Genomic DNA, 25,155 nt, shown 5'->3' with positions numbered 1-25,155 from the left:
TTTTAGAAGAAGTGATAGCTCATTGTTTTGACTTTAAATTCTACTTTTTATGTGAGAAACAGAAGCAGAAGCCAAGCTTGGAGTTTTGGTTTTTCTTAAGTGACCACTGAAAGAAATATTTTCCATTTGAAACTGTGGAACATATAATCCTTGTAAGAGAAGACCTCATGAACTGCAAATGTGTTGCTCTAGATGATCTTGTGAGACTTCAGGACACAAATAACCTCCACAGAGAACATCTCTACAAATAAATCGAGTACCCAACAGTATTACAACTTCATTTTCCTATTATTTCCCATCATTAAAAGCTCACCTTCATTTTTTAAACTATAGTTGTCTAGCCTTTGAATTTTTGTTTCCAACCTGTTTAACACCACTGTAACTTGTCAAGAGCATGACAGATCGCTACAGGTACAGCAGCTTTGTTTTAGACTAATGTATGTATTCCTGGTAAACATGACTGTTTTGAACATTGGAGCCTGGCAAGACCCCTTATCTCTTGGCTCTGCTTGCTGTTAAGTTTTGTGCTTCTGTTATGCTCAACGTAGAAGTGCTGCAGAAGCAATTTTTGACAGACTGGAAAAGCAGGCACTTTCCTCTGTGGTATTTTTTTGAGGGAAAGCGTATCCTACACATTCCCATGGCATACTTCCCAGACACACTGTGGCACTGGTGTGCAATTGCTTTGAGAGCTATGTGGCAGGAAACCCTGTCACGGCAGTGGAGCAGTTTCAGCTTCTTGAAGTTCCAGCTGAAAGGAAAGAAATTGCAAATACAATGAACAATTACTTGATTTCTTCCCACCCACAAGTTTGTGTGTGTGTTTGCATGTGTGTTTTTTTTTAAAGAGGAATTTACTTCTCATTTGCAGCTACTGTCCTGCCGTACAAGCTAAACAGATAGCCCAAAGAGTAAGGCAAGGCTATGCCTTTGCCATGAAGCAACAAAGGCAGAGGAAATGATCACAGAAAAGTTTCACGTCTGACCTTCAAAGGCAAAGAAACATTAGTAGATCTGAAATTTGAATTAGAATATATTTCATACCAAGCCAGTTGTTCTCTGTCTAAAGAGGAACTCACTATGAATTTCACGAGTATGGAAGGATTTTGCTTCCTTCTTGTATTCTTTTTGTAGCAATTGCACGGGAGTCAATATTTTAGATGATACATTCTGTGCTACATCAGTACATGGGTTAACTTCCGGATTTCCAGATAAAGTCTTGTTTAAATTCTGTGTGAGGTGGACTTATATCAGCAAACAAGCCCAACAACCTCTCAGCCCTGTGTGTCCACCGTATCTCTGTTAAGTCCTATCTGCATACAGGCACAACAGCACTACAGATGTTTTCATCAGGAAAATCTGCTTATTGCACAGCACATCCTGAAAGTCTGCAACCCTTTTTACTGCCCAGCAAATGTTGTCCTGCATCACTAGAATCTGTTGAAAACAGGGTGGGAGACACTGCAAATAAAGGGTTTATGGTACGGAGAGCAGAGTCACAGATGAAGCCTGATTGAGACAAGAGAGGGAACGTGCTCCTGTAAAAGTAATGGGACATGGGTAAGAATTTTGGGGCAGGGAGAAGGAAAGTGCATTTTCTAAGTAGATTGCTTTCCAAGCACATTCAGCAGAGTGGAGGCTCTTAGGACTTCTGATTTGGAGATAAATTTCTCCAAGGCCATGACATAACTCAAATGCCTCTTCAATTTAACATGCTATATTTAGGGATTTTCTTTATTCTGTATTGGCAATATTTCTCCTCAGCTCCTTTTGGCCAGTAACTGATCTGATCCTAAATGTCAATGTCCCTGTCTTTTGGAAAAGTCTAGATCGAGAAACGAATTTTGAAGTCCATATTCACTTATCTTTATGGATTAGATAAAATAGAAGCTTTTTTTTTTGTATTTTTTTAACCAATGAACTTTTTCTACTTTATTAACGAAAAAATTGAAATGCTTTGTTCCCTGTTTATTCTAGTTCACAGTTTAAGGAATGACACAAACACAGGGAACCTTAGAAGCCATATAATTAGTTCTGGTCCTCATAGTATAGTTTGTTCTTGTTTCCCTTCAGGAAATAGTCTGACAGACACATTCTTTTTTCTCTGCTACCTAGGAGATTCACAAAGGGCCCATGTCAGTGCAAATCAGCTACAAAAGAAAGACCCAGTTTTAAGGAACTATTGAATTTAGACAAGATTTTCATAGATGTCATTATCTTGCCAGAAATGGGCTTTATAAGAAATCAATACTTTATAATTATTATTGAAATAAATACAGTACTATTTACAAAGGCGATATGTCCATTTTCTAAAAATACACAGAAAGGCCATTCTCTATTAATACAGGTAGATGTGAATCTGCCAAGGTTTGGAGTTACAGAATCTGCCTAGCTTTTGTCATGTTTCTGCACAGGACTCATGAGCATTCCCCATATTTGTGTGCAATCTGTCAAATAGCACTGGGAAAATTACAATGTAAGAAAGTATGTTCTTCATTTATTTAATCAAAGTGAAATTAGCTTTCAATTTTTCCTTGTTTCAACTTAGAAATATTTTTTTTTAATCCAATATCCTTTTTATTTCTGTACGTGGCTGCCAATCCAAGCCATAAGGGGAAAGCTTTCATGGCTGAACACAAATACAAGAGCTTCTGGTTACTGAACATATCTAAGGCTTCATTTTCAGCATATGAGAGGGACTTGCAGCAGCCATTACGGCATTTAGACACTTCAGTGGTTAAGGAGAAAGCATCAGAGGCTAAAAATACAAAAAATAGTTACACAGGATGACTAAATAGTCCTGAAAATGTGCCTATACATAATTTGCTTAGTTGCTTGGATACATTCTGGTGAGGCTGCTATAAAAACTTAAATGGGCCACAAAGCAACTAACACACTGAAACAAATTCAATGTCTCAGATTTCTATAACTATTATTAATCAATTTTTCTAAGTATTTAGGGTTTTTTTTGTTACTAACAGATATTAACAATAATAAAAGGTATTTGGAAAATATACTTTTCAGGAAAAGCGATTTATCAATAAAATTTAAATTTTAAAAAATATTCAATAATCTAGGAAATTATAGAGTAATGCAGAGTCTCTGTATCTGAAGTAAAAGCTACTTCAAAATATTTGTCAAGGTCTTTGTTATGAATCAGGTTAATGTTAATGACATAAAAAAAAAAATTCAGCCATTTGCAAAAGCTAGTATTTGGTCCTTTATTACCATCCCCTACCAATATTGGGTCATACAGATAAAAGTTCAAAGTAAGCAGCTCTTCCTGGCAAGCAGTTTTTCCAGGATTCCATCACTCCTACTCTCGTTTTAACTCTTGATGCAAATGCACTTATAAGATTGCATATGCCTCCTTGAAAATTAAAGTGAGCCAAGACTTTAATCTCGCTTTAGAACAAATGTAACCTATGCATTTTACCACAGGAGTTAGTTGAGTGTAACACAGGATACTTCCCCCACAGACATGAAACATCTCAGTCTTACACCACTACCAGTTTTTGCATGCCTGATTAGCCACTGCGTTTTCACCCTCAGAACTATGTTGCTCCACTGAGCATGTAGTATTTCTATAAATGCTCACACCACCAGTGTTATGGATCAGATGTTACTTTGTGCATTTGAAAGAAGCTGCAATTCTGGAGGATTTCTGAACTTGCCTACTCTTCCACTTTCGTAAATGCTGATAAAACAATAATCAAACCCTTAATCTAGAAGAACCTTTTGGTAATGCCAAAGAGCCATAAAGCAGGCCAAATGACAGTATCTTAACTCAAAATAATATGAATATTTGTGATGTTTCCTGTTACTGCTTTTGCACTGATAGAAAACACAGTTGTTCCTTCCACCAGTGAATACTTATTTTTAAGTGCTTTAAGAGTGTGAGGCCCAAAGCTGTTGAGCGATTGAGTGCTTGCAGTTCTCATTAACTTTAACGGGAGTAAAGAAGTCTCACTTGGCAAAAAAGAAACTTGTAGAACATCTGTTTCTTTGAAAATGACTTGAACTGAGCCGAGTACTATACTGCCTTGCAATTAGAATTCATATCAAATGCTCTCCAAGGCCTCATCTACACAAGAAAGAACTTGTCAGTATACTTAGATCAATACAGATATACTCACTAGACTTTCTTGAACAGAAAGCACTTACCTGTGAAAAGAATGCCCTGCCAATAGAACTTACAAAAGCTCACTGTTTGAGCAAACAGCGGTTGGTTTGGTTTTTTTTTTTTCCCTTTATTTTTTTCTTTCATTTTTCTTTTCTGAGAACAAAAGCTGCATTCACCCTAGGGCTTTCTGTATTTAAAAAATAATAATAACAAAAACCTATTAGATGTTACACTTGTAAGTACTATCCCAGAGAACCTTTTTAGTGTAGATTAGTCCTACAACCTTGTCTGTCATTCTGATAGTACCAGACAACAAAAATATTGTCTCTTATAGAAATGTTTGCTGGAGGAAAAAAAATAAATGAAGTTTAATACTGAAGTTTGAACATGGCTTGATGTGAACGTATTCTATAGATGTTGTAGAGAGTGAGAAAGACTGCACCCAATAGCTGGTGTGCTGTACTCTAGGGAGCACAGGAGTGAGAAGGCTCAGGTCTACATCCAGCAAGCACATCTGGCAGACATAGACCAGTGTCAGCAGCAGCAGCTGCCAAAGCAAGACCTGCAGAAATGGTGGTCAGGGAAGGGAAATTGGGCCCATTTATGGCCACTTTTTTATTTTTTTATTCTTTCAAATACCAGACCATGCAAAGAGAACTATCCACCCATCTATAAGGACATGAGCGTCCGAGTGTTGTCGTCTCCCTGGACACAGGGGAAAACTGATGGCTAGTTGCTAGGAAGAGCTACCAAAGTAGTCAAAGCTGGGTAGTCAAACAATTTCTTACAGTTCTGCATATGCTTTTTTTTGTACTGTGCACATTGGCTCTTTGCTTCAGTTTTCTTCCTTACTGCCTCACTCTGATCTCATTCCTGATGTTCCCCTTTCTCCTCTGCACTCTTCCTCTCACCTCCCTTTCCCTTCAGTGTCTTTCCCTTCTCTTCTCTTTACATGTGCTTTATCTCTTCTTAACTAATTTTGTCACTATTCCTTGAATGAAAAAAAACCCAAACCAATAAAGAACCCAAATATGAGACTAGCTTCCTCCTTATGTGAAGTGAGCCACTATAAAGCTCACTTCACTTGCTTGATCTATCCTTGCCTCATCTGGCTCTCTCCCTTGTTGGTGTAGGTTGAAAGATCTTTGTGGGAAGAGTCATCTTCTATCCTGTGTTTGCTCAGTGCCCAGAGAAATAATAGACTTTATTTCACTCAGCCTCTGGGCAGTACCACATCAATCTTTCCTAAGGGTGCAAGTTTAGAAGGCTATGGCTCTCTTAAAAATAATATGAAGAAGCATAACTAAATGTAGAAAATCTGTGCATACCCACTGCACTGTAAAAAGCTGAAATTGTATTAGATATAGATACAATCCTGTTCTCAGACACATGCACAAAATTGACTCCACTGAGGATTACAAATGCATTATTCGCAGGTGAATCTGTCTAATAGATTTTTGCTACACCTAGTAAACACTACATGTATATACATATATACATATATGTATGCACCTGTGCCAAGTTTGGCAGTTCTGCTCCACCACCAAAGTGTGCGTAAGACTGAGCAGGTACTAATGGATTCCACAGGTCACAGTTTGGCATGCATGAATCAGATGCTGGTGAACTACACCACCAACTGGAGATGCTTAATAAAGCTTCCCCTTCTCCCCTCAGCCTGCTCCCTCCTCTCTTTGGGTGCAATTACTGTTTTGTCTGTTTGGAGATGGTAATATTCTGATCTGGGCTTCCTGGCAGCAGCTGAGTGGAAGGTATGCAATTGCTTTCACAAGAAGCCATTGACCTCTGCACCCCGAGGAGACAGCTAGCTTGTGGCTGAAAAGGCAGCAGTGCAAAACTGGTGCAGGAGAAACCTAAGTAGATTGCTGAAAGGTGATATGGCAAGGAATGAAGTAGGCTTGTGCCTTTTGTTCTTGTTTTTAATGAATTACAGAGAAGACACAAACTTTTTCTAGCGCTTGTGATTTGCATGAGTTACATCCATGAATGTTAAGATCTGCCTTCATGTTTTGTTTGTTGTTCACTGAGGGATGGGGATTGGAAATTCTCAGGACTAATCACAGGAACATGGATGTTGAACATGTAAAAAAGAGCCTCTTTGCAAAAGCTAAGAAAAATAGCCTGAATAAAAAAAAAAAAAGTCTATTTCTCTTGGTATCTGCTGTGCCATAAAATCCCTACTTCTCAAAGGCTTTTTCTACACGGAAAAGGTATATTCTCAGTATGCCTTAAAGGTTAAAATGGCACAATGCTCCTTAACGTGTATATATATATTTTTTTAATATATACATATATCTCAAAACTCAACCCTAGCCAACACAGATAATTATTTGATACAAGAACTGCATGTAGACAAGCCTCTGTCTACTTCTTGCATGTCTTCCAGGACAAACAAGGCCAGGTAGGCCTTCTTTGTACATCAATCAAAAGTGTACAAGCAGAGTTTCTTCTCTTTTTTTTCACTGTTGCAATGGGATGAAGAGAGAGATATATTCTGTCCCCCTCTTGTCTCCCTCAGCAGACAAGGAGTATGAATAGGGAAATCTGCAATCATTCTTCAACCGGTTCTAAAGCAGTCACCTGTTACAAACATCCTGCAAATGAAACGCTACTTTGTGTGCTGTGTATATGCATGCACGCTGGACCTGATCATGCAAGGTACCTTTGAAAGCCCTTAGCTTCTGGGCATCGACTAGAGGACAGAACAACTAGTACCATGCAGGACTGCGGTCTCTGTGTATGCATAACCAGAGATCTTTAGATCTTCAAATAGCTACAAATCAGTATAAACTGTAACATCAGAACACATGTCATCTCCAAGCGGGAGGCCTGAATCCAGAGATGACATCTCCACTGCTAGTCATACCTGATGGTTAGTCCTGTCCACAGTGTTGGCAGTGGAAGCACGGTCACGAGTGTTTTGTCGGACTCGGGTGGAGTTTTGCTGCTCAATGGTTGAGGCAGTGGGGATGCAGAACTCTCTGAAACACCTTTTGAAATTCTCATCTAGAAATGCATAAAGGACGGGATTAAGGCAGCTATTTGTATACCCTAGAGCAATACAGAAGTGCCAGGAGACAGTCTGGAAAGTAGTTTCTGGGATGTTGACCAGGGCTTTAATGATGACATAGATGTGGATGGGAGTCCAGCAGATGATAAACACTGCCACCACCACAAGAACCATCCTCGTGATTCTCCGCAGGTTCCTGTCCTTCTCTTTGGAGCCAGATAACATGCGAACGCTCTTTAGGCGTAAAATCATCAACCCATAGCACACAGTAATGATCAGGACCGGCATGATGAAGGCAAAGATGAACACGCAGATTTTCAGGAGGTTCTCCCAGTACCACGCAGGGTGGGAGAACGTAAGTGTGCAGTCAATAGAGCCTGGAGAAAAAAGAACAGAGCAGAGAACAAGCAGGTCAGTTTTTCATTTGCCTTTCTTTAAACCTTTTTTGTTAAATATCATAGGCAAATGCATGAAGATTTACTACGTAAATAGTTAAAATGAAGCAATCTGTGACCTGTCATCAGCACAAACATTGATAGGACACAGTGCCGCAAAACATGTATGAAGTGTGAGTTACAAAAACAAAACTGAAGTAACGTATTCTCTTTTGCATTTTATTGCTTGGAATTGCATGTATATTGGACAAGAAAGAGTTGAATTGTCATAAATTCTTAAACTTTGACTCATTTTCACTTTCAGTATAAAATGGGGTGAAAAGAAAGATGATTTAACCACTGTCTCTGCTGAGAGTTTGGGCATTTCAGGGCAATGGTGAAGAGGATGACATGACACTTGGTAACTGTGCACAATGGAGAGTTTGGATTTATGTTGAGATGTTTCATGGAAGGCCTTTGAGCAGCAGCGATCCAGAATGTGCTCTCTGTTCTGTATCGTGTCCTGCCAGACTAGGGGCAAAATATCTATGACTGCCAACTTCAGTGGGAATATCCCGGATAAAGCCCAGGCTTCTGTGCTGTAGGAGAGTGCATAACCGCCCCATAGCAGAAGGCAACCAGGCACAGATGCTTTTCCAAACACCACAGTAACTGTGTGGGGCAGTGAGACTTGCATGGACCCACAGAAGGAGCTGGCACTGCCTGTTGTAAAAGATTGTGTGCAGTGCTGTGTCCAGTCAGCTACAGCCAGATGCAAAGTTGTTGAAGGGGTCCATTTGCACTGACATCTGCTTTATACAGGTTGGAGGTCAGAAGTTAATTCAATGCCTCTACAATAAAGGGAAACAATGCAGAAAGGATTTTAAACATGAAATACTCAATTTAGGAACGAAAGCCAGACTTACCATGCCTGTATTTAGTAGTTGCCATGAACATAACTGGCAGGCCAATGGCAGAAGAAAGAATCCAGTTGCAGACATTGACAATTTTGGCATTTCTAGGGGTACGGAAATCAAGGGCCTTAACTGGGTGGCAAACAGCTACGTAGCGATCCACACTCATGGTGCAGAGTGTAAAGATACTGGTGAACATATTGTAGTAGTCTATGGATATAACAATCTTACAAAGGATGGTACCAAATGGCCATGTTCCCATCAAGTAATTCACACTCTGGAATGGCAGAGTACTTGTTGCTAGCGCATCTGCCAGTGCAAGATTGAAAATATAGATATTGGTGGCAGTCTTCATTTTCGTGTACCTAGAAAAAAAATCAGCAAAGCATATGAATGACCACAACTGACAATGTTAAAACAAAATTGAGTCCAGTGCACCATCTATAAGAAACTTCTGTGAAATAATGTGCTAGATACTGTCAAAGATCATCTTTCCTGCTTTTAACCGAATGACCTTGCTGTGGTTTATCTACAATAATGTTCGCAGTTCAGCAAGATGTTAGCTAAAGGGTGTAAGAAAGAAAAGAAAAGATTAATTTAGCTTGTGCAGAGAGAAAGGATACACGTAGAAGAAATAGTATTATATATGCTAAAAACCTGAGAAATACATTGAAAATACTGTATTTGTACATATCGGACACGGTATTGAATGGATAGATTTTCTCTATCTGCTGATGTCACCTCAAGCATCAGAACTGTGGCCTATAGAAATGGGGAACTCATTTGTAGATTGTGGACTAGTAATTATGTAATTCCTTAGGTATCTAAGGAATAAGTACCTAATAAGTACCTAAAAGATTAGTGTAATTATCAAATCCACTGTGTCTAAAACTTCAGGCTTTTAAGACTTTCTTATTTGTTTATAAATACAGAATTCAAAAATCATTTGTAATGATGCTTACTACATTGCTTTACTAATCTCAGTGTCCCATACAAGTTGGACAGATGGTTCTTCCAACTAAATGAAAAGACAGATGCTATTAACTATATGAATTGAATGTATCAACAGAACCACCACCCTGGGTGGATGCTGCAGCCTGTTGCTAGAGGTAGGAATGCTCTGCTCCACAGTGTCTATTTTGGCAGAAGGGTCTTCAAACTCCTTTGCACACTCTCCTGCTAAGTCTGTGCCACTAACTACCCAAAAAATACTTCTGAATTTTGAATGTGTCACACTTCAATCACGACCAAGCAGGGGGAGCTTTTTATGTTTTAATTTGTGTTTGCATTGCTAAAGGTAGAGTCCAAATTCCTCCTTAGTTTCATCAACTTTTGTGAAGAGTCCTTCACAGTTTCAAGTCCTTGTGTCAGCTGAGTAGCACTTGAGATCTGCTGTTTGTGAGGATGCTATACTTTTGCAGTCATACAATGATTATTTCACTCTAAGTAATGTTCCTGGCTATGCTGCCCTCTGTCCTGCTTGCACTGTGGATGTCTGGCTTTCAGGGGGTCAGATGGCTCACTCTTTTGATAAAACCCCCTTCTGTTTCTGCAAAATAACAAGTACAGTGCTTGATCAAACATTTTACAATTCCATTACAAATGGAATTTGCCCATTTAAAAATATCATTCAGGCAACCTGCCGGGGAAGACAAAGTGTAAAAATACAGTATTTAATTTTTTTTCCTTTCTGACTTTGATCTCTTCAGAATATGAGTCAGCTGTAAAAAAATGGTGACAGGGCTGTATAGGGAATGCACATTTGGAACTTTTTCGGTAGGGTCTGGAGAAATGTGGACTTCTTGCTGAACGCATCTAAATAGTTCTATGATGATCATCGGAAGAAGTTTGCACTGTCTTTGTTCTCTCATTTTCTAGCATTGTGCATGAGGAGCCACTAAGAACCCTAATTTCAATGTAGGGTGTTTTTTAAAAAAAGATTTTCAAGTAGATTCAAGCTCTTTCTTGACTGCTGTCTTGAGAAAGTATGATCTCAGTACTATACTTCCAAGTTTTAAATAAGATCTATATTCTGAAAGTACCCTAAAAAACTTTTCTTACAGGAGCACTGCATTTATCCAACAGACTGTAACGCTAATTTAGGAAGAGGCATGCTGCAAGCATCCATGCTTCTCTCTGCTGGGAATTATTTAGAAAAAACGTATAGGATTGCAGGGTGGAAGAGGTACACAATGAGCTGCAGCTCTAAAAACAGTTTGGAGAGAGGAGAAAATAAAATATTTTCTGGGCAATTTGCTGGAGAATCTTGCAGAGGAGAATGAAAATAGCAACATTTTTATATTGACTTTACTATTACCCAGAATTAAAATGTTGTACTAAGCTCTCTTTTTGCCACTTCCCCTGTTGTTTATCAAAGACGTCTTTTCCATAGGTCTGACAACAGATCCAGGACTAGCTAACATTGTGTCCAGAGAGCTGACCTGGAGGCTTGATTGCATTATGAGCAGACATATCCATCTTGCTCCAGTGTGATCTGCTCAGGCAGCAACAGCAGCAGAGGGGCAGTGGCTCTCAATTCTGCACAGACGAGGAAAGGCGATGATGATCCTGCGGCCTCACCCAGGCTGCTGATCCATGCTCAGCCCTGAGGTGATTGCCCTATCTTTATGGATGGACAAGGAAGCATGGTTAGGCATGCTGCTCAGTGCTGCTGCCATCACGCATGATTTTGGCACAGTTCTGACTAGATCAGATGACAATGATAACGATTTTTTTAATCAGTAATTAAAGCCATTGTGATGCTTTAAAGGGAATGCTTGATACAGCAAAAAAAAAAAAAAATACATCAACAATATGTAAGTGACTCTCAGGTTGGCATGCCAGAGGATGGGCAGAGTAAAGCTCTGAATAAATGGGATAAAGCTTCTTCACTGGGACTGGCACGGGCCTTGTCCCTCTCAAACACTACACATTTTTCTGTTTTGCTATCTTGCTTTCACTGTCAGTTTAAGCTTAAAAGTTCTTGGACTTATTTCATTTAATGGACTCTATAGGCTATTAATAAAGGATTTTGCTTGATGTACTCTGTAATCTTTATATTTCTAATCAAGCTGTTCTTACAAAGAAAGCAAGCAGAGCTTTTGTGGCGATAGAAAGTATTAACCTCCACAATTGCCTAATCAACAAAAGCCTCTTGAAATTCACAATATTCTTTTCAGTGAATTCTATGGGATTTGGGTGTTTCTCTGTACTGAATATGTCAAGATTTTATAAAGGGCTTATTTCTAAAAGGTATATTTTATTAAACATGTATTTTCCAAATAAGTAGATTATCAGTGTCCCCTAGGATTATTTCTTTGGTAGGAACAAATAAATACTGAAGCAATTGATCAAAAGTAATCTTAACATAACAGTCCCTCAAAATGGAGCTCTTATAAAGCCTTGATCTTTCGCTAAGATATCCTATTTGAACACGCAGCACAAACATTTCCATCATCCAGACATAGATGTGTATGTGATGAGATTTCTATACTTCAGAGGGACTGGATTTTATATGTAATTAAAGTCACAGGATATCGGTATGACTTACAATACCAAAAGTCTTGTATTTATAAATGCAGATACTGTTTTTGCACTTTCATTCAAGGCCACTAGAGAACCTAAAAATGAACAGACGTGTAAAGAAAGAGCCTTAAATGCAAACCCATGAAAATCTGAATGCTAGTATTTAGATTACATCGAAATTTCAGCATCTGAAATATTAAGTATATTAAATTTTGCATGACAATGCGTACGGTTGCAAGTGAAGACAGAAGCTGGCTTTGGGAAACATTACTTTTATTTTTACAGCTCCGTGATGAAAGACTAATAGAGCAACATGATGTTTCAATTTTTTGGTGAATATTTAGCTCAATACTGCTCTTGACACATATTCAAATTAATTATGCTTGTTGTAATACTGACACCCACTAGTATGCCCTTTCTATCTCCTCAGTGCAGGTTTTATATCATAAAATATCTCTGTTTAATGAAGCATTTTTTGTTGGTAGTAGAACATGATAGATCAGATTTACAACAGTAAGAATATATTTTATGTCTGTCTAATTCTGTATGGCAAACACATCCTTTATCTTCAATCCAGCAAAGCTTTAAAATATACTTGAAGTTTGAAGATCTGAGCTGTAGAGGTCTACTCAATTGGGATTTGCTTGGAATAAGAAAAAGCAATACAAAAAATCATGAGAATCCTACTCAGACAGTCAGTAAGTTCCTAGCACTCAAGAATAAATAGAAAGTCTTGAATTGACCTCTTCAACTGGCAGCCCGAGGGCCACTTGTAGTTTGCAAACCAAATAAAAGGTTCACCAAACTAACCTAGAGATCCCCAGCTCCATTGCACAAAGTGTAACAGCATCTTGAGCAGGAGCCACGAGCACCTTCCCTTTCATCTCACAGATGTGCAACAAGAGGGATGAGAGCACGCTTGTACCTCTCTTTCTGCAAGACACATGCCCTAGCTGCTTCTGGCCTGCCCATTTCAATTCTTCAGTCTCCACCTTACCACCTCCAAAAATTTTTGAAGTCTTTTCTTTGAAGTCTCAGTGTCTCAAAAGTAACAAACAAATAACATGAAGACCATATCTTTTCTTAAAAAAAATGAAATTTTTAGTTCGCATCACACTTTATCTAAGCCTAATAGACACAGTTGGTACACTGCCAGCTGAGTCTTGTCCCTACTGCTTCTTGGACAAGCCATTTACATCTGTGTGGATTGTTGAAATACACCCTTCTCCAGACGCTTCAGCCCTTCTGTACCAGATCAATTTTATAGCATCCTTGTATCATGAGGCTGGGGCAAAGAAGTCAGAGAGGGGTCTACGTTTAGCCCAATGAATATAGTAATACACACCATTACAAATGAATTTGAAAACTGCTCCTATCTGAATAGCAACAGTAAGGAGAAAAGCAGAAACAGTCTTTTACACTTAGGAAAAGGACTGGTTGATGATAGATTGGTAATAACTACTTTCAGCAACACAAAGGCATGCAAGCTTTTGTCCACAGAATGCTAATTTGGAGACAAAGACTGCTTCAACTGATCTGTGTTTAAGTTCAATGCAAAAATATACAAAAAACTGGCTTAATTACAGGAGATTCATTGCAGAAAGCAGTTGTTCATGAAAATGGTTTGGCTGCTGAAAGAAACAACCAGCAATTAGGTCTTGCATACAGACAACTTGACATAACTCTTGTTGATGCTGGAGGACATTAGGTTGGTGTTTCAAATTCATGCTTTTCTTGCATAAATGACTTATTAAACAAATGAAGAATCCTTATCTGCATACAAATTAGTTGAGGTCTCATTGGGTGGGAAGATTAAAACATGTGAAGTATGCCTAGTTGAACCAATTTAAATGAACGTTTATTTCCATGGCTGTTCTAATGCATCTTGTACATGCAACTCAAAAACAATAGGAAAGAGGGATTTTTTTTGTGCTTTCCTGAGATATCAGGTACTTTCAGTTTTTGCTGAGCCCTTACAGCTTTGACAAAGGTCGTGTCATATTCAGAAAGGTCTGGAAAAAACCCTCAAAAATTTCTTCTGTCTGCCAATCCAATTAATATGTTTGATACTGAAATGATGTCTCTCAGCTAGGCCATATCCTGGAAAGTACCTTTGAGGTAAAGGGTCTGAAAATACAGACTTATTTACCTGATAGCTATCCTATCTTAGTCCTTTTTTCTTTCTTTGGAAGGTAGTGGGTCTCCATAGAGTGAAAGACCCGTGCTGCATCTCAGACACAGTTATGAAATGTGCTGTGGCAGCCTGTTGCCTGTTAAAGTTTTGAAGTCATATTCTGGCTGAGCCTAACCCACCTGTCTGGGAGCATATGATTTAATCAGCTTGAAGATATAGTCTTTGATTTTTCTATTCATGGGTACTTCAGAATGCTTATGCCTTAAGCCATTAAATTCAAGCTCTGGGTACAAGTGCCATAAATTTGTGTACAACCCTTACATGTTATTAAGTGGTTATTAGGCCACCCAGATTGGAAGTGCCATACTGTGGTTAACGATCTACTCGTCCTTTTGATTCATGTTCTTCTGAAGACATAATATACAAGGATGTTAATTTAAAAATAACAAACCCTCAGGGAAAACAAACAAACAACAAGTTGAAAAAAAGCCGCTCCAGCAGGTACAACATTATAGTAGAAAATTTTCACACTTAGCTACAATGAAATCGTGCAATTTGCAGCACATGCCCTTACTTCCTGCACTGAGTTTGGGGGTAAAAGCTGAACTGGAGAAGGGAGGAAGACTTCACTGCCTTTAAGAAAGCCAGAGGCAGTGGTGGTTTCCTTCTGTTAAAGCCTTGATCCTGTCTCCCAAGATGGCGCTACCTGGTCACTGCTGTGACTGGTGATGGGGGGTTTAATTAGAGAGATGAAAAAACATACGAATATCAAGCATCACTTCAGGTGTCAAGGCATGACACAGTAAGGGAGTATACTAGATCTAAACTTGCAAGGCCTAGTTATTTGACATACTTGGTCGGGAACACAGCAAGGCCTTCACGTACATTGTGCTGGAGCAGCCTTCCCCTCCCTTCCTCACACACCTGCAAGGGGATGTCCATTTTCTGAAGGAGTTTATGTGCTGAATGTGGATCTGAACATAGGGCAGACAACTGCTGGGCTGTAGTTGCTTCAGCTGCTATGTTTTTCTCCCTAATGCTTTGTTTTCCCACTGCCAAGTTCCTTTTTCACTTTATTCTCCTCCATAGCACAAATGAAATTAAGCCAAATTTTCACCAGTTTACTTCCCTCGGGTTATCTTGCTAGCATCTGAGCTTCCCGGCTCATCCTTTCCTTGCATCGGGGCAGCATCAAGGCATGTGCAGATGCACCAGCGTTTGCTTACAGGACCCAGGCAGGAGAAGTAAGCAGAGCACACCACTTCAGATGGAGGAGCACCCGCTCAGGGCCGTTTCTCCTGTACTCAGAACCAATTAGCGACTTCGCTCAGAAGTCAGCTTTGGGAGAGGGAGAGCTAAACAAAAGCCTTTTAGGCAGAGGCAACTGTCTTCAGACTCCGGTGCCAGTCTTTTTGGGAATGATGTGGCACCAAGAGAGTTGGGAGGGCATCTGACTCATCCTGTTTTCAATTAATCACAATACTGTGTTGGGCTTCGGGCTAAAATTCACTTGTTGCTTTCTCTATGGCTCTTCCTGCTTCTTTGCTACTGAAAGGCATCATATAGAGGTCCTCTTTCTGCTATTTAGTTAGAATCAGTGAGTTTAGTCCCCCTCCAGAGAAAACAAAACAAGCTTCTTTCTTTGGGAAAAACAGCTATTCTGGGGAGGAAGGCTGGTCCTTTCCCTTGATGATTGACTGAGAGGATTAATGAGCAAGGAGATTACTTTGGACAGAACACACAAACTCCACAGTAGTCATAACAGGTAACCATTTCATTATTTCTCCCTTAGTATTTTCATGCCTTTTTAAATTACATGTATATGCAAAATATCCTGGCAGAAATCAGTACAAACTAGACCTGATGTGATGCATTCTTTCTTTTTTTTCTAAAAAGGGTCGGGGAATGAGTCAAGAACAGGTTTTTATAGACATATTCATATAAACTTGCCACATGAACATTTAAGATGTTGCAATGGCTTGTAACTCCTATTACCCTCATTTCTTTTTCTTTTCCCAGACACCATAAAAAGCTACTTAATGATAAAAAAACAAATCACAGTAATATGTATGCTCCAATGCCCAAAAAGTCACCTGCTGGTACACTTCATTCCCTTCCAGTCTAGTTAAATGGGGGAAAAATTATCTGCCAGTTATTCCAGGACTTAATCTGGCCTGTTAAACTGCCTTTAGCTGAGTCTCTGTTTGTCTGGTGTTGAGGCATATATGGGTCTCCAGTAAAGGTTGTTGCTTTCACCGTTGTGTAACACATCTCTCTGAAATAAATCAATGGTGCTAAAAAGGCTAACTCCAATATATTGCCATTATCCAGCAGTGAGTGCTTATTGCTCAAGTTTTTGCTTTGCTAGGAGGACATGGAAAGGAAAACTGTCAGTGTGTTCAACTTAACTTTCTCCCCTCTGCCCTCAGGGAAGCGTGATTGAGAGTAAAACCACTGATTATATCTACAATAACTGCAGTGACATTTTTCTAGGAGGGAACCAGCACCTGAAAACCAGAGGTTTCAGTTATTTTCTCTGTTTTCCAGGTGCTGGTTCCCTCCTCCCAGTTTGTGGACTGATCACCTCAGGTGAGGACTGTACATGAAACATCCTCTGCTCAGCAGGGAAACTGGCAGAGAAGCCTTTGAAGACAGTTTTACAGCTACTAGATGTGAGATCCTCAAAGGTGTGATGGGGAACAGCAGTGGTAATCCCCCCTGGTCAGAGGGTATCAGGGAGGTAGCATGGGGCTCAAGGCAATGCCATAGACTGTACAGATCAAAGTAATGCTAAGTATACAAGGTATGGTCTCTCACATACAAGAGATTGGGATCTTCTAGTGATGCTGTCGAGTGTGATCTGGAAAGGAGTGACAGAGGTGAGACAAAGGGACTTGGAGAGAGAATAAACAGGGAGGAAGACTTGCCTGTGACGGGGAAAAAGGGGAGAGCGGGTGATGGTGGAAGCAGGCATGACAAAAAGAAGGAGCACGATTATGTGTTTTGAGAAGACCAGGTCAAAAGTACTGGGAATCAGGGATTTAGTCTCCATGTGACAAGGATGAGATTGCGTCTGAAACTGGGGTTGTAAGGGAGGTACTGAGACCACCACCTTATGAGAAGGATTTGGGTAACCGGCATCTTGGTTGATTTTTCTATAGAGGCAGCACGTCCCAAGGCTGGAGGTTAGCACTGTGCAAGAGGAAAACAGGAAAAGATACCCTGACTGCTGCTCCCTGTTCCACCTTAAGAGAGGGACTTCTCTCAGCTGGGATTGCTACATACAACTTAATGAGGAGGAGATGCTGTTTTACACATTTTTGTTTTCAAGTTTTATTCCTGATCTGAGATGCAAGATGTTATAGCTGATAATTAATTTAACACTTCTTAGTAAGAAGGTGGAAAAAATATGCTATTTCATGTCCTTCACAGTTATTTGATTAGCTAGGGTCTGTCATCCCTACCTTTTTTTCAACATGTAAATTCAAAGGGAAATATAAATAAAATTTAGAAGTGTTTAATATTAAATGGATGAAACTCCTTGCTAGTGAACACCATTAAAAGCCAACTTCCAAAAGGGAGCAGAGGCTTTGAAAGATAATGATAGCATCCCCACTTATAATACCATAAAGCTAAACTTCATGGTATAAACCAAAGGCGGCACAAATGGTTATAGAGAGAACTTTGTTTGAGATCAGCCTAATCACAGCAATTCAGAAAATAGTTGCTTTCAGGTTTTAAAAAATATCGTTATAATGAGTAGATGTGTATTTTGAAGAGAATCATCAAGGATTGAAAACTTGTTTTCACTTGGAACCATAATGAAATCATTTTTTGAAAATGCCCATTAATCAGGATCTCTATAACATCCACCTTCGAACACCTAAGCCTAAAAATAACCAACTTAGAATTTTTTAAAATGTTTCAGAATTCTGAAAATTTACTTTAGAGAATATTTGTTTCAAAGCAGCTTTGTTTAGAAGTGGTAATATTTGTGACCTTTTATTTCCAACCTTATTTTTGATTCTCATTTTTTGGGGGACTGCTGCATGTTAGAAATGTCCACAAAAAGCTGAATTGGCCAAGTGCAAGGTTCTGCTCCTGGGTCAGGGCAACCCCTGTATCAATACAGGCTGGGCGGAGAATGGATTGAGAGCAGCCCTGAGAAGAAGGACTTGGGGGTACTGGTGGATGAAAAGCTGGACATGAGCCGGCAACGTGCAATCGCAGCCCAGAAGGCCAACCATATCCTGGGCTGCATCAAAAGAAGCGTGGCCAGCAGGTCAAGGGAGGTGACTCTGTCCCTCTACTTCACTCTCGTGAGACCCCACCTGCAGTACTGCATCCAGCTCTGGAGCCCTCAGCACAGAAAAGACATGGACCTGTTGGAGTGGGTCCAGAGGAGGGACACAAAAATGGTCAGAGGGATTCAACACCTCTCCTATGAGGAAAGGCTGAGAGAGTTGGGGTTGTTCAGCCTGAAGAAGAGAAGGTTCCGGGGTGACCTTATTGCACCCTTTCAGTACTGAAAGGGGGCTTATAAGAAGGATGGGGACAGACTTTTTAGCAGGGCCTGTTGCAATAGGACAACGGGTAATGGTTTTAAACTAAAAGAGGGGAGATTCAGACTAGATATAAGGAAGACATTTTTTACAATGAGGGTGGTGAAACACTGGAACAGGTTGCCCGGAGAGGTGGTAGATGCCCCATCCCTGGAAACATTCAAGGTCAGGTTGGATGGGGCTCTGAGCAACCTCATCTAGTGGAAGATGTCCCTGCCGTCTGCAGGGGAGTTCGACTAGATGACCTTTAAAGGTCTCTTCCAACCCAAACTATTCTAAGATTCTATGATTCTGTGATATGTGCTTACAATATTTTCTAATTTTACTGAAGCCATGAAAATTTGGTAAAATTTGACTTATTTTTATAAGGAAATTAAAAAAACAATCAGGAAGTGTTTAACATAATTTTTCATGGGAGCCATAACCAAAATGATACTCCAGGAAAAATACAGTGAGATCAAAACAGCTTTTTCAAGACAAATTGAGTGAGAGGGGATGTTTTGTGCCCAGAAGTGCCCGGTGGTAGCCGCTAGCAGAGCAGAGGGGTCTGCCCTCCTGGGCCAGGTGTGCTGTCCACGGGTGAGAGCTCACTGGGACTGGGGCCAGGCACAGGGTCTGGAGACAAGTGTGGGGCTGCAGAGCTCGCACTCATCCCACAGTTGCCTCTGCTCCCTCAGGAAGATGGGGGTTATCCCCAGGTTGCAGGCTAATGTATTTTTGGCCAAATTTTGACCATGTCCATATCAATAGGATTTAAAAAAAAAAAGAGAATACAAAGGTATACATGCCATTTTATCTATCTGCTTCCCTCGATCTTGAGGGAGTGAGGGGAGCGTCTCACTAGTCAAACATTTACCCACTAGCAGAGGTTGGTTTGCACTTCAGTGTGCAAACAGGGACACCTGCCTTTCTCTAATGCAGGATACTGAGGGTCACCCCCTCACTATGCTGCTCACTTATGTCAGTTTCTGTGCTGTTCCTGCCCAACCTGACTCCCTCAGTTCTGTCCCCACATCTTCTCTGACTTGTGCTGGTGAGCAGTATCAATTCATAATTGACATGGCTGGTTAAGGCTGCTGTGCCTTTAGTTAACAGCTCTTAGCAATGGGGTGGAACCTTTTCTTTGCAGACAGTGGAACAGGCAGGACACACATTCGCACATGCAATGCCATCCAAATGCAGAGAAGTTCATGTGGCTGTGGATAGGAAAGAAAAGAATGAATTTTACGCATTTCTTGGTTTCTAAGTTCCCTGATGTATGCTGCTACAAGAGATGCTGTAGGACTTCTTTCACACTGCATCCATAACTCAATGTCACCTTGCAAAGAAGAGCCCTGTTTTTTTAGAAAAACTTGCTTCGCTTCAGTCACTTGCAAGCTTGTGATCATTTTCAGTTTATTTCTCTAAACAGAGTCTCTCCACTTCATATATTATAACCTCTTTCCAGCCCCCTTGCTTTTCCCTTTCTGTGCACACGTGTGAGAATATTTATTCCTCTGGTGATACCAATTCTTTTTATAGTTGAAATTTCACCCCAAATTCCATTCTACTTAGTAAAACAGTTTTCCTGAAGTGTGAGTGAGCTGAGCTGAAGTAACCAGAGCTTTCAGTACTGCATAGTCTCTCCAGATTAGATGATGTTTCAGCCACAGCTCTTTTTTTTTCAAAACACTATTAAGAGGCTGTTTTGAGAAACGTAGAAAGAAGTCTCTTCGTTTCAAAGAGGACTTCTTTCCCCATTTATTTTTTTTTTTTTTTTAAGCAGAGTAATCATTTACTCTAATAAAAAAAGACATTTCCTTCCTCCTGCGAAGGATCATGGAAAACCTGAGGCCCATTTGTTTTTGATATGTGACAAAATTAATAGCAAAGCAATTAAGGAATCACTCTTGATTTGAGTGTCTTTAGTGGCTGTTGGTGGAGTTACAGTCCTCTCAGGGCACTTGGCATTGTGGAGGACTGGGGCCGTCGAGAGCTATTCCTCTCTTCCAGACCAGAGATGCTGAAGATTTTCATCTATGATCTGACAGCTTTCTAGCATAATGCCTTAATCACAGGGCATATTCTTCTTTCCACTCTAATGCATGATTAATACCCCACTGACTTGATAAGAAAGCTGGAAAAGCCTATAGATTACTGGGTAAATTAATTCAATACTACATGGTACTAATTGTATGCTGTCTTGTTGTACTCTGCAGCAGCTAGAAGTAGCATTTGCTGTTGACGTAGCCATAACCACACTGTGTTCATATTAGTAATTTACACTTATACAAAGCACATGAGGAAAATAGATAATAAAAATTATCTACAGATTTTTCAGATTACAGGAAATTCACAGCTGGCAGTAAAACCTGACTATTACTGCTGTCACTCAGAAGGTATTTTTTTGTAATTAACAAAGGAAAGAGCTCAGTGTTAGTAACATGGGTTCAGCCTCACACACTACAGATATAACATGTAAATATTAATTCAAGGATGAAAGTATTCAGCTGAACAGGAACTGTTTGGGAGAATGAGGAGGGTCGATGAGAATGCATTAATTAAAAAGTAACATGTATATAAATTGGAAATCCATGGACCTCCTTTGCATGAAAAGCCTGATTTTCATATTGATAATGACAACACATTTCTAACACCTTGTTGGACATGTCTGCTTTCTGACCCCTGTTTGCCCCAGCTGGGGATAACAGGGTGGCATTGTGGACTGACAGTGACAGTTCCACATCAGGCAAGCACTTGCATGGCTCTGGCCCCAAACCCATGGATCTGCTTCATGCGGAAATGTTGTAAGAATAATAATGTTTATAAGAATAATAATTATTTTAAAAGTATTTCTAAAGAAGCCGAGCATGAGATATTAGCATGCAGAACACTGAATATGAAGTTACTGTTGCTTTGCTCTGAAAGGCGAGTAGGGACAGAGTTTTAAATATCTAAGCACCTATCTCCAAACTCCTAGTATTTTCAAGGCAAACTAGGTACCAATATCACTTTAAAATCTTATTTCTAGTAGTCTCAATTCTTCTCAAAACTAATACGAACTTCAACGTGTTGCTCTTCCTGAGCAGGCATGGTGCGAAAGGTAGATAACGAAGGGGAGCTTTATATGATGCCAAATTCAATCCAGTGAAAGGTTTGCCTCCTATCTGTAGCTGGATCCAAGGATACATGAATGTGGGCACATCTGCTCACTATTTCATATATGCATATTATATGATTGGGAATAATGTCATGTTAGTATAGCTTGCAGCAGGAAATAAATCAAAAAGTTCCCTATTGCTCTCCAGGTATACTAAACCTACAGAGAAGCACAGAAAGGCGATGCGTTTTTATGTTGCTTAAACCATAGATCCTATTCAACCATTAACATGTAAACTCTTTTTCATCTCAAATTGGTAAACAGCTGCATGATATTAATTGGGAAGGAACTCTGTCATACCAAAAGCTGTTATTGCACAGGAGACATGGATTTGGTCCTGCCTTTGCCATAGAATTCCTGGATAGTTTTGGAGAAGACATTGAATTTATTTGTGTTTTTCACTGTAAAATGAAAATTTATTTTTGCTTTCTCCTATTGCTTCTGGCTTTTGTTTTTAAGCTGTAATCTCAGGGCAAGATGCTCTCTTTAAACAGAAATCTAAATGCAAGTGCCTCATTCAATTTTGCTTTGTGGTGCAAGTGTAATTCAATTAATTAATGTAAGAAATATGAACCTACTATGGGTTACGCCCAGTATAAATATATAATTCCAGAAACAACCTATGGCATATTTCTCTGCTGCTGGCAGCTATCCTGGCTCTGTTACATTGTGCATCTGCTTTTTCTCACAGAGGAATGCATTCAAACACTGCTCAGCCGATTGCAGCCATGACCCTTTACAGAAGCCTTTCTGTATCTTCACATAGCCAGCTTGAGTCTTGGACTGACCAAAACCACAGGACAGAAGAGAATCTCCTCAGTTCCTTTAAAATGCAGCCTCTGAAGTACAGTTAAAAGCACTAGGTTTCTGAACTACTACAGTTTGAACCACTGATGCATATTACTTATGTTTCCGTCAGGTCTATGAGCTGCACAGGCTTTTCAGTGACATCCGCACCACATGCCGAAGGAATCATCCTCTGCCGTGCCGCAGCACCTTACCTTGACCGCTGTCCTCACCCCCAGCTCCCTAGAGCTAGCGCTGTCAGCGCTGCACCCACCGTGAAGCCACCCCGGTGCCGCTGGCCTACAAGCGATGCTGGGCGCCAGCCTCTGCTCCTGCCTGCCAGCCTCCTGCGGCCACGGCACCCGTGCCCGACGGCTGCTACCCCCACTCCTCGGGAAAAGGGACGCTTTCTAGACCCGGGGGAACTGGAACTGCTGGGGCTGCCCCGGCAGGGAAGGAGCGCGCGCCAGGGGCGCCCCCACAGCAGCGCCCGCTGGGCTCCGCAGGGCTCAGCGGGTGCTTGATTTGGAAACGACGAGCGGCCACGAAGCAAGAAGAGCTCGGCCAGCCCCGTCCCGCCGCCCCGCTCCCGTTGCCGCCCCGTCCCGTTGCGTCCCGCCGGCCCGCTCCCGGGAGGTGGCAGTGTTCCCCCGCGGAAGCCGCCCACCCCGCTCCCCGGCGGGCAAGGGAGCCCGTTTAATCTGGCTCTCACCCTCTTTCCGCCGATTTACGGGCATGGGATTTCTCGTGCGTGAAAGACACACTTGTGTGTGCCCGAGTGCGGGCGAGAAAGTTGCGAAGTGCTGCAGCACAGCCGGGAAACCGGGATTAGGGATTGCGGCCGCGATCCTGGCGTATTTACACACGTGCATACGCACGTATGTATCTAAACACATATAAATGTATACGAATATAAACATATATGTCAAGACTTGAGGCAAAGGATCGATAAACCCGGGCAGCGAGAAGCGTTTAGCCGCGATGCCATTTACATTTTGCTTGTGCGTTTGGCAAAGGTGGGGGAAAGACGCGTGGATGTGTGCCGGGGGTCCGTGTGCGACCCTGTACCCGCACACGCTCACAGGCAGTGGCTAAAGTCCCTTTAAAACCTCCTTCCGCAGCGGACAGGTGCGGGATTCCGGCCCTGTTGGCCAGAGCAGCTCGCAGAGGTGCTGCAGCACGGAGGATCCATAGAGCATCCCCGGACCCGCAGCGGTTTCTGACTGACCGCCCAGCCCAGCCGGTTCTCATGGCCCCACCGCAAGTTTCTTTTCCCCGATCACCCGCTCCGGCGCTTTCTCAAAAGCCTCCTTCCCTTCCCCGCGGGGGCAGGAGCCTCTCCGCAGCCCCCAGTGCGGCCTTTTGCGCGCTGCCAGCCGGAGCGGGAACGCCGCATCCCCGGTCGGGACGCCGGCCTGCAGCCTGGCTCCCACGGCGGGGCGTCCGCCCCGATGGCAGCGGCCGGGGGCTGCGGGGCAGGGAGGGGCGGCACTCACCTGATGATGACATACATGACCAAGAAGTTGCCGAAGAGCCCCACGACGCAGACCACGGAGTAGAGGGCCATGATGGCGATGGCTGTGACCACGGAGGGGCCGCCGCCCGCGGGCGCGCAGGGCCCGCCACCGCCCGCGCTGCCGTTGGCACCGCCGCAGGGTTCGGAGCGGTTCCAGCCCGCCGCCGCCGAGGCATTGCCCCAAGCGCCCGGCGGCGCGGCCGCGCAGGGCGGCTCGGCGGGGCGGCAGGCGGCGGAGGCGTTGGCGGCGAAGGGGCCCTCCAGGGCGCCGGCGAGGAGCGGCGCGGAACCGTTGCTCAGCAGGTAGGCGACGGCCATGGCGCGCAGCGGCGTCAGCGCGGCCACCGGCTCTCCGCGCCCGAGGGATGCCAGGCACGGCGCGGTGCTGGCACGGCACGGCGCGGCGCGGCGCGGTGCTGGTACGGTGCGCTGCTGGTGCGGTGCGCGGTACCCGGGAGGCGGCGGCGCCGGCCCGCCCCGACGGCGCGCCCGCGGCTGGGTGCGGGCACATGTGTGCGGCGGGGCGGGGCGGGCGGGAAGGCGGGGCCTGTGGCGGCAGGGGCGGCAGAGGGCGGCGGGGAGGCGGTGCTTGCCCCTCCGCTCCCTCCCGGGCCGGCGGGGTAGGGGCAGACCCCCAGCGCGGCCGCCTCCTGCGGTGAGCGGAGCCCTGCCGGGGCGCAGCTGGTGCGGAGCGGGGCCTGCCCGCCCCGTCGCGCCGCTGGAAGGCCGCGGGGAGCGGCGCGCCGGCAGGTTTCCCCTTCCCCGCTGGTGGCACTTGCAAACAAAGCGCCTGAAATGTTCCCTTCCCGGGCGCCGCCGGCATCGGTGGCAAACACCGGAGAGAAAGTACCGCGGAAGACTGACTTCCCGGGCTAAGGACCGGGGCAGGGAGGAGATCAGTGCGCGACTGATTAACGTAATGAGTCAGGGACCTCGACAAAACGATGCCCTCTATGATTATAGAGCTTGGGGAAGAGATAGCCGAGCCCAGTAATAATATGTGGTGAACTGTACGGCACCAAGCTGGGAGGGGTGGCTGTGAACAGAATTGTGC

At 42.6% G+C, this 25,155-nt stretch overlaps 1 protein-coding gene across 2 annotated transcripts; it reads right to left on the bottom strand.

The window, feature by feature from the left end:
- Window positions 1-208: 208 nt before the first annotated feature.
- Window positions 209-24,419, bottom strand: OPRM1 (opioid receptor mu 1). 2 transcript variants are annotated; one of them, XM_068425380.1, is made up of 4 exons: window positions 24,082-24,419; window positions 8,452-8,804; window positions 7,008-7,528; window positions 209-241 (listed from the first exon to the last, which is right to left on the bottom strand). In XM_068425380.1, exons 1-4 carry the CDS (start codon window positions 24,417-24,419, stop codon window positions 209-211), a joined length of 1,245 nt encoding a protein of 414 aa, XP_068281481.1. The 2 variants fall into 2 exon arrangements, with proteins under 2 accessions (XP_068281481.1, XP_068281472.1); XM_068425371.1 differs by lacking the exon at window positions 209-241 and adding an exon at window positions 713-751.
- Window positions 24,420-25,155: the final 736 nt, after the last annotated feature.

This window comes from Nyctibius grandis, chromosome 1 (genome assembly GCF_013368605.1).
Source record: "Nyctibius grandis isolate bNycGra1 chromosome 1, bNycGra1.pri, whole genome shotgun sequence".
In the NCBI taxonomy this organism is placed as follows: Eukaryota; Metazoa; Chordata; class Aves; order Nyctibiiformes; family Nyctibiidae; genus Nyctibius; species Nyctibius grandis.
This window is presented reverse-complemented; position numbering and strand designations above follow the sequence as displayed.

What these genes read in the sequence shown, in the direction of transcription:
- OPRM1 (XM_068425371.1), bottom strand. Translation starts at nt 24,419, where the DNA reads ATGGCCGTCGCCTACCTGCTGAGCAACGGTTCCGCGCCGCTCCTCGCC. An exon ending in AACTACTAAATACAGGCATG is followed by an intron (nt 7,529 to 8,451) that starts GTAAGTCTGGCT and finishes TTTTTTCTCCAG; the next exon opens with GCTCTATTGACTGCACACTT. An exon ending in TGGACAGGACTAACCATCAG is followed by an intron (nt 752 to 7,007) that starts GTATGACTAGCA and finishes CTTTCCTTTCAG; the next exon opens with CTGGAACTTCAAGAAGCTGA.